The following is a 13,044-nucleotide window of genomic DNA, read 5'->3' as shown; positions in this document are numbered from 1 at the left end:
GATTTTGTTTTGTATATACTGACATTTATAAGTGCTTTGAAAAATGCAAGTACTTATTTTTTAGTTTCTCAAATTTTTGTTATATTACAGTGCTTATGAAACAGTAATATTTGCTAGGCTTCTTATGCTTTGGATAGTATTCGGGAAACCTAACAGTATTTGTTTTCCCTCGTGCTCAGTCACTGAGCTCCATTTTGGTTTCCTTCACTGTGACATAAACTAAGAATAGTTCAGTTTCCAGTTTTTCTGAGCTAAGACTTATCTCCTCTTTGTCCTGTGGTTATTTATTCTGTATAATAGAGCCATTCTTTTAGCTTTATTATATATATTATAGTACTTCAGCAGTAGCTATTGTCAAGTAATAAATGACATCTCAACTGAAAATTATTTGTTTCACAGGTGAGAAAAATATCCATTGAAGAAAGTTAATTTGCATTTAAATTTATTTGATGATAATTACAGAAGAAGGGCTGGATAACAAAGCTTGGAACCACTAGAAAAATTTGAAGAGGTAGTTGAGGCCGTAGCTGAAGAAAAGTTGAAAGTAAGGTAATGAAGTTAGGTGGGTAGATTTGAGAGGAGCCTTATGCGGGTTCATGCGTGTAACCTGGCTAGATCAGATACAGCAGTCATAAAGAGGTTTTAGTTTAAGGCTGACTGAGTAGTGCTCAGTTGAGAGACTTTAGTTCTTTCATGCCTTACATGAAAATTGTTAAGACATTGGGTGGGCTATTCTTGAATTGGATTAAAAGGTAACCGAGTTTGCCTGACCTGTGGTGGCGTAGTGGATAGTGTCGACCTGGAACACTGAGGTTGCTAGTTTGAAACCCTGGGCTTGCCTGGTCAAGGCACATATGGGAGTTGATGCTTCCTGCTCCTCCCCCCTTCTCTTTCTCTCTCTCACCTCTCTAAAATGAATAAATAAATAAATAAATCTAAAAAGGGTAACCTGCTTCAATGTAGGTACAGTGAGAATAAAATGGCTAACATTAAAATTCAGTTCCAAAATTTGTTATGAGTAATTAAAATTTTTTTCATTTTGGGGGGATTTAAACCTTTATTTCTAAGTCCAATTATTGTACTTAAGTTAACAAAATAAAGGGTTCCACAGGAATAGTTAAAAGATAAAGGTTTCAATACGAGAGGAAAATATAGTAGTTGCTTTTCACTGCATGAATTTTGGCCTGTTAAATCATCTCATTTGTGAGAATATGAAAAATCTATACCACTTAGTAATTTATTTCCTTTTTATTGAGATAAAATTTACAAAACAATTTATCATTTTATGTATTTTTTGGTGTACAGTTTATTGGCATTAAGTACCTTCACAGTGTTTTAAAACCATCGCAAATATCCATTTTCCAGAACTTTTTCATCATCTCAAAGTCTGTATGTACTCTTTAAATAATAACTCCCCATTCTCCAGCTTCTGGTAACCTGTATTCAACTCTCTGTCTATATGAATTTAACTACTCTAGGTACCTCGTAAGTGGAATCAGATAATGTTTGTCTTTTTGTGGTATACCACTTGATTTAAAAAAAAACAGTTGCAGTAATTTTAGTTGAACCTAAATCTTAAATAATATATATATATATATATATATATATATATATTTTTTTTTTTTTTTTTGTATTTTTCTGAAGCTGGAAACGGGTAGAGACAGTCAGACTCCCGCATGCGCCCGACCAGGATCCACCCGGCACAGCACGCCCACCAGGGGCGATGCTCTGCCCACCAGGGGGCGATGCTCTGCCCCTCCGGGGCGCCACTCTGCCGAGACCAGAGCCACTCTAGCGCCTGGGGCAGAGGCCAAGGAGCCATCCCCAGCGCCCGGGCCATCTTTGCTCCAATGGAGCCTTGGCTGTGGGAGGGGAAGAGAGAGACAGAGAGGAAGGAGGGGGTGGGTGTGGAGAAGCAAATGGGCGCTTCTCCTATGTGCCCTGGCTGGGAATCAAACCCGGGTCCCCCGCACGCCAGGCCGACGTTCTACCGCTGAGCCAACCAGCCAGGGCCTTAAATAATATTTTTTTAATGTTTTATAGATATTTTGTATTTAATTCTAAGGAAGAATGATGTGACCATTTTTATTGTTTAGTGCATGTTTGACTATTATAGGTAGTTTTATATGAGTTATGTACTTCTTTCATGCTCTTAATATTGGCTATACCAGTGGTTGGCAATCTCATTAGTCAACAGAGCCAAATGTCAACAGTAGAACAATTGAAATTTCTTTTGAGAGCCAAATTTTTAAACTTAAACTAGACAGGTAGGTATATTTCTTACTGAGGTGTAGTGCCTGCACGTGGTATTTTGTGGGAAGGCCACACTCAAGGGGCCAAAGAGCCTCATGTGGCTCGTGAGCCACAGTTTGCCGACCAGGGGGCTATACTAACTCGTCTCAGTTTATTTCCAGTGGCAATACAACTTAAGAAAATTTGTAGCTTTTAAGAAATTATACATCGTTATTGCCTAATACATATGAAATGATCTATAGCAGCGGTTCTCAACCTGTGAGTCGCGACCCCGGCGGGGGTCGAATGACCAAAACACAGGGGTCACCTAAAGCCATCGGAAAATACATATTTTATTTAAAAATGTATTGTATAATAAATATGTATTTTCCGATGGCTTATACATATTTTATTTAAAAATGTATTGTATAATAAATATGTATTTTCCGATGGCTTATACATATTTTATTTAAAAATGTATTGTATAATAAATATGTATTTTCCAATGGCTTTAGACGACCCCTGTGTTTTGGTCGTTCGACCCCCGCCGGGGTTGCGACCCACAGGTTGAGAACTGCTGATCTATATATAGGTTTCTGAAGTCATAAGTATAAGTTTACAGGTACCGTTAATCATTCAATTTAGACTTGAAATAACTAGAAATAATTACACAAACAAAACATTTTTGACTACAAAGGGTCCTCAGATTACAACAGTCTCAACATACGACGTTTTGAGTTTATGATGCTCACTCCCATAAAAACTTTTTTTTTCTTCCTTAAGCGAGAAGCAGGGAGGCAGAGAGACTAGACTCCTTCATGCTCCCCAACCAGAATCTGCCTGGCAAGCCCCTTAGGTGGCGATGCTCTGCCCATTAGGGGCTGTTGCTCTGTTGCTTGGCAACCGAGCTATTTTAGCACCTGAGAGGAGGCCACGGTGCTCTCCTCAGTGCCCAGGGCCAACTTGCTCCAACTGAGCCATGGCTGTGTGTGTGTGTGTGTGTGGGAGGGAGAGAGAGAGAGAGAGAGAGAAAAGGGAGAGAGAAGCAGATAGATGGTCTATTCTCCTATGTGCCCTGACTGGGAATCAAACCTGGGACATCCACACACTGGGCTGACGCTCTACTACTGAGCCAACCGGCCAGGGCCAAAAGCTTTAAAAAATTGAGACATGAGTGTTTTGGCTTACACTATTAGTGCCATACTTACAGACTATGTTGGCGAACTAGTTTGGTTGCACATGGTAAGAGAATATGTGGTATTCTTTTTCTGTGGCTTATGTTTTAGATTATGATTTTACAGCTGTGTTAGGATAGGTAAGTAACTTAGACTATGGTATGTTTCAATTTATACCAAAATTCAGGTTACATCACTGTCATTGGAATGGAATATCGTAACCCGAGGACCCCCTGTATTCTTTGTCATTGTTAAAGAACATAAATAACATAGAAGTGGATTTATTTGAGTTTCTCAGAAGATATTAGAAAATGGAGACAATGACAAGTGTGTAATGAATTTAAAAAATTAAAGGCGAGTCTTGAATAAAAATTTGATTTTATCTCAGATGATGTATTTGGATAACTAGAAAATGTCATATTTAAGTTATTCTAAATAATTGTGTCAAAAATTATTTTCATTCATGATATAAGCCTCACATAGTACAGATTTCTGGGAAAGTCATACTATTCTTGTTTTTATAAGTTATTTCGAAAAGTTCAATTCAGAATGCTACTCAGTTAACTGTCTACTTATCAGAGCATCTAATTATGTACAGTATTTGCCTCAATACTGCCATCTGGTGATTATAATGGAGATTTAGTGTGCTGTTTAAGGCAATGTAGAGAAACAAATGACACAAGGTACAATCTAAGTGCCTCCTGCTGCAAATTTCCTCCTACTTTTGAGAAATTGAATCAAAGTGGGTTGCTGTGGCAGAATTCTTACTTAATTACTGAGACCATGAAATTACTGTGTGTGTGTGTGTGTGTGTGACAGAGACAGAGGGACAGACAGGCAGGAAGGGAGAGAGATAAGAAGCATCAATTCTTTGTTGCATCTCCTTAGTTGTTCATTGATTGCTTTCTCATACGTGCCTTAATGGGGGGGGGGACTACAGCGTAGCGAGTGACCCCTTGCTCAAGCTAGTAACCATGCGGTCATGTCTATGATCCCATGTTCAAGCCAGCGACCCGCCCTAGCCGGATGAGTCGGCCCTCAAGCCGGCGACCTCAGGTTTTTGAATTTGGGTCCTCTGCGTCCCAGTCTGACACTTTATCCACTGTGTCACTGCCTGGTCAGGCAACAGAGCATTTTTATATTATTAAATTGCTTAGTTTGCCAGACCATTGGTGGTGCAGTGGATAGAATGTCAACCTGGGATGCTGAGGTCCCAGGTTTGAAATTCTGAGGTAGCCAGCTTGAGTGTGGGATCATAGACATGATTCCATTGTTGCTGGGTTGAGAGAGGGGTCACTAGCTTGGTTTGAGCCCCCTGGTCAAGGCATGTATGAGAAATAATCAGTGATTAACTAAAGGGACATAACTATAAGTAGATGCTTCTCATCTCTTACCCTTCCTGTCTCTCTCCCTCTCGGCCCCTCTCTCTGTCTCCCACCCCTCTTTCTCTCTCTCTCGCTGAAAAAAAAAAAGAGAGATGCGTATAGCTGTATCAGGCTCGTACCAACTCACTGTTCTTTCTAAGATACTGTTTTCTTCCCTTTTTTTGAACCTGGGTTTCAAACCTGGGTCCTCAGTGTCCCAGGCCGACTTTCTATCAATTGTGCCTCCACCTGGTCAGGCAAAATAATGTTTTTCTTATTATTTCTAGTTCTACAAGGTAATTTAATGTGTTGAACAACACTCAGTGTATACTATATACTAGGCATGTTCGGAATATGGTCCTGAACAAACAGAAGTTAGAGTTTACATTTAGTGATGGACAAGATACATATACATACAATATGTTAAATACATGAAAATGATTAGGGGAAAAGATCAAGGAAGGGGGATATGAATTATTGTGGTTGGTGAGTTGGTTTGAAATGTTAGATGGATTGGTTAAAGAAACCCTTCGTGACATGACTTTTGAGTAGAGTCAGAGATCTAGGAAAGAGAATTCTACATAGAAGGAAAGCAAATGCTGCAAAGGCCCTGTTACTGGAACATCTGACTTGTAAAGGAAAAGCAAGCAAGGAAGCAGGAGTAGAATGTAAGGAGATAGCAATAAGAGATGAGGTATGTATATAGGTGGGGAGTGCAGATCACATAGGGCCCTGTTAGGCGGTTGGCATTTAATCTGAGATGGAACTGGGTGGAGGGTTTAGGGCAGCTGAGTGACATGCTCTTATTTACTTTTTAACAGGTTAACTCTGGCTGCTGTGTTTAATGATGTGTAAATTCATTTGCTACAAACTTTTTGTTTTATTAGTTGTGAGAACAGATTTACTTTATATAGATATGAGAACTGTAAGATAAGGGCTAAGCATGGACAGGTGTAGGAATAGTGACTATATGGCATATTGCCTATTTCTACACAGATTTTTAAAAATTGTATTAACAGTTGATCTTATTTTATCTTTGTGGTGCAAGATAATTGAAACCTGCCCTGGCCTTGCAGCTCAGTTGGTTAGAGCATCTTCTGGGTATGCCAAGGTTGTGGGTTCGATCCCTGGTCAGGGTACATACAAAAATCAACCAGTGAATGCATAAATAAGTGGAACAACAAATCATTGTTTCCCCCCCCCCCCTTCTCTCTCTCGAAAATCATTAAGTAAAACTTTTATTAAAAAAGATAATTCAGAGGTGTTAAAGTTGTATAACCATTTTGACTAACCAAAATGATTCTTTTTGATCTTGGCTTTGTTGTCAGCGTTGATTAACAGTTTTATTTTTCATCACTAACTTATTCTCTGTCACCTTCTACATAGAGGCTTCTAGACTTTTTCTGCTCTCTGTAAATGTCCAGCCCATACCTATCTATCTATTTCTCTTGAAGCAAGTTACATTGCCTTCTCTTTTAGTGAAAAGATCGAGGCCATTTTGAAGGAACTCCATCAACTTTTCTCTTTTGTGGTGGTTTTTTTTTATTATGTGAGAGACAGACAGACAGACAGGGACAGACAGAAGGGAGAGAGGTGAGAAGCATCAACTCATAGTTGCAGCACCTTAGTTGTTCATTGATTGCTTTCTTATATGTGCCTTGACTGGGGCCTCCAGCCGAGGCAGTCACCTTGGGCTCAAGCGAGCGACCTAGGGTTTCAAGCCAGTGGACTTTGTGCTCAGGCTGGCAACCCCACACTCAAGCCAGATGAGCCTGTACTTAAGATAGTGAACTCGGGCTTTCAAACCTGGGTCCTTAGCATCCCAGGCCGATGCTTTATCCACTGCGCCACTGCCTGGTCAGACTCTCTTTTGTGTTTTGAATTTATTCTCTATGCCTTCCTTATTCTATCTTGCCTGAGAAGTGTATATCCATTTTCCATTTTGATAGGAGGGTGGTTTTAACTCTTTTCTTGGACTCAGCCAATTTCACCTCTCAGTTTTCTTGGTCATTTGTCACTTTCTTATGCTCTAACTAATCCCTGTCCCACTTTTAGCAGGTAATTTTAATTCCTGGTTTCCAGAAATAATAAAGCTATCAGAAATTAGCACCCCTTTGGCCCTGGACTGTTGGCTCAGTGGGTAGAGTGTCAGCCCGGAGTATGGATGTCTTGGGTTCAATTCTGGTCAGGGCACACAAGAAAAGTAACCATCTGTCTCTTCCCCTCCTTCTCCCCCTCTCTCCCTCTTCTTCTTCTGCAGCTAGAGGCTTGATTGGTTTGAGCGTTAGCCCCAGATGCTGAGGATAGCTCGGTTGATTCGAGCATTGGCCCCAGACAGGGTTGTCAGGTGGAAACTGGTGGGGGGTGCATGCAGAAGTCTATTTCCCCTCCTTTTACTTAAAATAAATTAGCACCCTCAACTTTTCCCTATTTCCACTATTCCATCTATGAACAATATGCATGTATATCACTATACTACTAAGGTGAGTCCTTTCATCCATGCTTTAAAATCATCTTCTTTTTGGAAGTGGGGTGGAGGGGATAGTAAAGGGTAAAGGGGGTCAAATATATCTGATGGAAGATGATTTGACTTTGGTTGGTGGGCACAATGCAATATGAAGATTATATATCATAGAAATGTACATTTGAAGCCTATATAATTTTATTAATCAGTAACTCCAATAAATTTAAAAAATCATCCCTGAAAAAAAATAAAATTGAATAAAAATTCACTCTTTTTTTTTTGACAGAGACAGAAAGTCAGAGAAAGGAACAGATAAGGACAGACAGACAGGAAGGGAGAGAGATGAGAAGCATCAGTTCTTTGTTGTGGCACTTTAGTTGTTCACTGATTGCTTTCTCATATGTGCCTTGACCAGGGGGCTACAGCAGAGTGAATGACCCCTTGCTCAAGCCAGTGACCCCACACTCAAGCTGGTGAGCCCATGCTCAAGCTTGATGAGCCCACGCTCAAGCCAGCAACCTCGAGGTTTTCAAACCTGGGTCCTCCACGTTCCAATCTGACACTATATCCACTGCACCACTGCCTGTTCAGGCAAAAAAGTTCATTCTCTTTAAACCAGTGCTATCCAATAGACCTGTCTGTAATGATGAAATTGTTCTTTATTTGTATGTCTAATACCATAGCCTCTGGCCACATGAGACTATTGAGCACTTGAATGGTAGCTAGTGTGACTGAGAAATTACTTTACCTTAATTTTATTTTAAATTTAATTAGTCACATGTGGTTCCTACCATATTGAACAGTGCAGCTCTAAACCTTACTATATATGTTACTGTTATTTCTTGTTTCTTGAGTCTCTGACCATGTGTGTCTTCTCTTCCATATTTTAAATAGGTTTAGTCTTTCTCATCTTAAATACCTTAAACACATCAAAACTGTGTGACATTCTTTTTTGCTCTTTTCTGTTTGGTCTCTGTCCTTCATGGCAATTTGTTGATTCCTATGACTTTAGTTCTTATTCTGTCACTAAAAAGGGTCCTTTCTTTGTGGAGCTTTCAACTATTTCATAGCTGTAGAATTGTAGACTCCGCTAGGTGCTTTATCTTTTCAACATTGTTGATTGCTCTCTGCTTCTTGAAATTCTTGTGTTATCACTTCTCTCTATTCTATTTTTTCTCTCACAGTTTTTTCTGGTCTCCTTTTTTTTCTCTGATGTTTCTAAATGTTAATCCTTCTCTATCCCATTTTTCTTTACTTCCTTTCCCTTACTCTCCACCGTATTCTACCCACTTCACCTTCTCACTGGGTTTTATCAGTTATCACCTGCCTTTTGCTGTCTTTTACACTTGATCTTAGCCAAAAGGCCAAGAAGCGATTTTTGCTGTCTTTTAAATGTATCGCTAGCCTGTTCTCTATCCTAAGTTCCAAATTCCAATGTCCAAATCATCATTAGTATTTATATTTCTTGTAGAATATTCGAAAAATACCACAGTCTTACACTGTAAATGTTCATTAATTTAAATTTAACTTTCTAACTAAAATATACATACAGAAAAGTACAGAGATTGTAAGTCTATACCTTAATTATTATATAATTAACATATATGAAACTCCATCCAGGTGAAGAAAAAACATTCCCAGCCCCTCATAAATCTTTTTCTAATTCACTGGCTTTTCCTTTCTCCCTAAAGGTAACCACTATCCTGACTTATAACAACATACAACTGTTTTTGAATGTTATGTTAATAAAATGGTACATTATACAGGGGTGGGCAAAAGTAGGTTTACAGTTGTCAGTGTGCGAAAGAATTTATTCTTATAATATTTATTAATTATTGTATTTTCTGTATAAACAACTGTAAACCTATTTTTGCCCACCTCTGTATATCTTTTTGTGCCTGTTCTTCCAGTCACTGTTGTTTGTGATATACATCCATGTTATTGACTAATTTATTTTCATTACTCTTAGTATTCTACTGCATGGATATAGAACAATTTATATGTGTTAACATCGCTAGTTATTTGGATAAATTTTGTTTGAGTTAAGTATTTTATGAATAATGCTGCTTTGATCATTTTTGTTTATGTTTTCTTGTTTATATGTGTATTCACTTCATTAGGGTATATAGCTAGGAATGGAAGGTAGAAGTAAAATTGGAAAATATAAGAAAGAGTTCATGCTACCTGTCACCAATTCAGAGACAGATATTGAATCTTTATGGGCACTTTATTCTGATGGCCACAATCTGGGAAGATGGGGTTGCATTCCCAAATCATCTCAACCCTCTTTGCCCAGCCAACCCTTTTATAAGGGGAAGAAAAAGGGTAGGTAAGGGTTTCAGGATTTCAAGGGAGAGTCAATCAGATTATAGTCAAAGGCAATTGGTTTGTAGTCAGCCTGAGTTCCTTGTAGTACAAAGGCTTTGCTTGCAGTCCCCTGGGGCACAAAGATCACTCCCAGATCTCATTAAGTCCTGTAGACCTGACAAAGGTGGATCACTCGCAGAAGGGGCTGTTCAGGTATCCCAGTGGGCATTCACCATCATGCCCACTGACTATAACCAAAGCCACCATTACTCAAGCTAAAATTTAAACTCTTGAGTTCCTCCTATCATATGGTATGCCTATGTTTAATTTTAGTAGCTAGTATCATATATGTTCATAGTGTTTTTTTCAGTGTATATTCCAGTTAGCAGAATAAGCGAGTTCTTGTTTTTCCACTTTTTTTTTTATCAACTCTTACTATTGTCAGTCTTCACAATTTTAGCCATTCTTAAAGATTTACTTCCTTGATGGCTGATAAGGTTGAGCTTCTTTTCTTGTTTATTGGCCATTTATATATTTTTTGTTGTGAATTACTGGTTGAAGTCTTTTACCTACTTTTCTTTTGAGTTGTCTCTTACTGATATGTAAGAGTTCTTTTAAGGTTCTGGATATGAGCTATTTTGTTAAAAATGCTGTTAATATTTTTCATTCTATGGCTTGCCTTTTCATATCTTTAGTGATGTCTTTCTAAGTCTTACATTGTTGTTACTGTGCTCCCCACCCCATATCAGTTAGCCATCAGATCCTGCCAGTTCTGTCTTTTGAACATCTCTTATCTCTCTTCTCCATTCATTTTGTCATTGCCTTAATACAAGTGCAATTACTCATGGCCTGAATTATAGATCATATTCTTTCTAATTGATTTTAAACTGCTTTATGGAGTGTCTTTTTAAAAACTTAAATCTTGGTCATATTATTCCTCTGTTTAAAATCTTCTTATGGTACTACTTGGAGATTATAGCATAAAGGTCAAACCTTATGAGCTTGCTTCTGCCTTCTCTTTAGGCCTTCTTTAGAGTTTACTTCAAGTTTCTACTCCTGGATGAAGTATTTTCTGACTTTGAAGTATTTTCTGACTTTATTCCCTGGTTCTTTATCATATTCTCTTTTTTTTAAGTGAGAAGAGGGAGAAAGAGAAACAGACTCCTGCATGCACCCCCCCATCGAGATACAGCCAGCCAGCCCCCTTAGAGGCAATGTGCTGTTCATCGGGCTGTTGCTTGGCAACTGAGCTATTTTTAGTGCCTGAGGCAATGCTCCTCAGTTCCTGGAGCCATCCTTAGTACTGGCCAACTTGCAAGAACCAGTCAGACCATGACTGCAAGGGGTGGAGAAGCAGATGGTCACTTCTCCTGTGTGCCCTGACTGGGAATGGAACTTGGGACATCCATACACTAGGCTGATGCTCTTCCACTGAGCCAACTGGTCAGGGCCTCATATTCTTTTTAAAAGAAATAAATGTGGTAATCTTTACTATAGTCATAATTATTAAGATAACTTCTAGCAGTTTAATCTCTTGGCTGAGCAGTACTATTAGTCTGCTTGTATTGGGCATTTCTATGTTGATGTACCACCCAACTGTGTCACGGATTTCTTTCTTTCTCAGACTTTTCCCTCTGCGAGTTACTTAAATATTGGTGTTCTGACCTCAGCTCTCTTCTTTCCACTTGTTCTCCTTGGATAACACATCAATTCTGATGACCTTAATGCCATTTTTATGTATATAAATTTTAGATTTTTATTTCCAGACCAACTTTTCCCTTGAACTATAGATTCCTGTATTATAATGTTCATGGGTGTTGCTATATGATTGTTCCCATAGGCATTTTAACCTCAGTAAGTCCTACCAAGCTGTTCTTCCCCACCCCCCAAACCCAATTCTGTATTTTCTTTGAACACCCCTATCAGGTGGGTTTGCCTGTCTAATACCTCCAGAACAAGTTAAGTCTGTGAAACCTTTTCCTGACACCCCTTTCCCTGTTTGATCACTTCCTTCTTTGTTTCCCATTGTAATACTTCTAGCAAATATTTTATCTCCCCTCCCCCCAGTAAATTAAAAGCATCTTGAAGGCTTTATATTGCTATCCTGCACAATGCCTACCATAAATAGTGGCCTGAGAGTGCCTCCAAACTAAACATACCTAAAATCGAACTCGTCTCTTTGCCTTCCTCCTAATTTTCTTCTTTAAAATGACTTATCTTTCACAGTTGATAGGATTACCATCTTTTCAGTTAAATTAGTCCTATTTAACTCATTTCTTTTTCTGTCATTTCCACAAGTAATTGGTTTCTAAGTCCATAGCTTTTTAAAAAATTATTATTTACTTAGCTTTGGTTCAGGCTGTTACCTTGTCTTCACCAGCCTATTATAGCCACTGTTTAAATGTTCTACTTATTTTTAGGTTTCCCCTATATGTCTTTGATATAGCTACTGGAATTATTTTTCTCAAATACTACTTGATCATCTCTTGGTTCAGTAACTTTCAGTTGTTCTTTTCCTGCAGGATAAAGTTCAACTTCTTTACATAACATTCAGTGGCAGTCTTCCACAAACTAATCTATCCTCCCCACCCCAGTGCCCCTAATCTTATAGGAAGGAACCTTGTCCTTTGAGCACTGGCTTTAGCAGACTGCACACCTGAGTTCATTTTATTTATATTGCCTATTTTGTTTGTCTCCATCCTTAGGATCAGGAATGGGGGGTGGGAGAGACTGTACCTCAGACAGGATTATAGAAACCTAGGTTTAAACCTGATTTTAACAATTATCTGATGTCCTTGGACAAGCTTCCTAAGATCTGATAACATAGTATTTGCACTTGATATGCATTGTCTTTCCCTTTCAACCCTTCTCCTCCAAATCACAATTAGAATTTATCTTTTTCGTTTGTACAGAGCATGTACTCTTTCTCTCTTATAACACTTAATGTTTTCTGCCTTATATAATCTTATTTGTATATCTATCATTCTTCTACATCACATGCCTTTTGAAGACTAATGTAATTTCTCATACTTAGTTCAGTTGACTTTTTCAATCTTAAGTGAAGGATTTGCTTTGTTTAATCCATACTTTGTCACTTAGTTTCTAAATGACCAACGTGATTGGGATATGATTTTTGGGGCCTAGGTTGGCACTACAAGGACCAGTTTGTAAAAACTCAACTACTTATTTGGGAATTTAGGAGAGTGATGAATTCGTCCTAAAAATACATGTAACTCTTAGGAATTTAAAACTATAAAATGTCTTTAGATTAATACTAAGAAAAAGTACTCTTGCCTGATTGATTGTGTTTTTCGTTACAGCCGATTGCTGAACCAATTCCCATCTGTAGTTTCTGTCTTGGTACAAAAGAACAAAACCGAGAAAAGAAGCCAGAGGAACTCATCTCCTGTGCGGACTGTGGCAACAGTGGTATGTGGATCGTGTCTTTTTTTTTTCTTTCTAATTTTTCTGAAGCTGGAAACAGGGAGGCAGTCAGACAGAC

The 13,044-nt window shown here is 38.5% G+C and overlaps 1 protein-coding gene across 2 annotated transcripts in view; it reads left to right on the top strand.

The window, feature by feature from the left end:
• The window catches only part of KAT6A (lysine acetyltransferase 6A), a 135,277-nt gene that overhangs the window by 57,609 nt on the left and 64,624 nt on the right, over positions 1–13,044 (top strand). For both annotated transcript variants that reach the window (XM_066380409.1, XM_066380408.1), the window contains exon 3: positions 12,863–12,971. In XM_066380409.1, coding sequence (XP_066236506.1) covers positions 12,863–12,971 — 109 coding nt within the window. The remainder of the gene's footprint in view (positions 1–12,862; positions 12,972–13,044) is intronic.

The sequence above is a fragment of the Saccopteryx leptura genome, chromosome 4 (assembly GCF_036850995.1).
Source record: "Saccopteryx leptura isolate mSacLep1 chromosome 4, mSacLep1_pri_phased_curated, whole genome shotgun sequence".
Classification (NCBI taxonomy): domain Eukaryota; kingdom Metazoa; phylum Chordata; class Mammalia; order Chiroptera; family Emballonuridae; genus Saccopteryx; species Saccopteryx leptura.
This window is presented reverse-complemented; position numbering and strand designations above follow the sequence as displayed.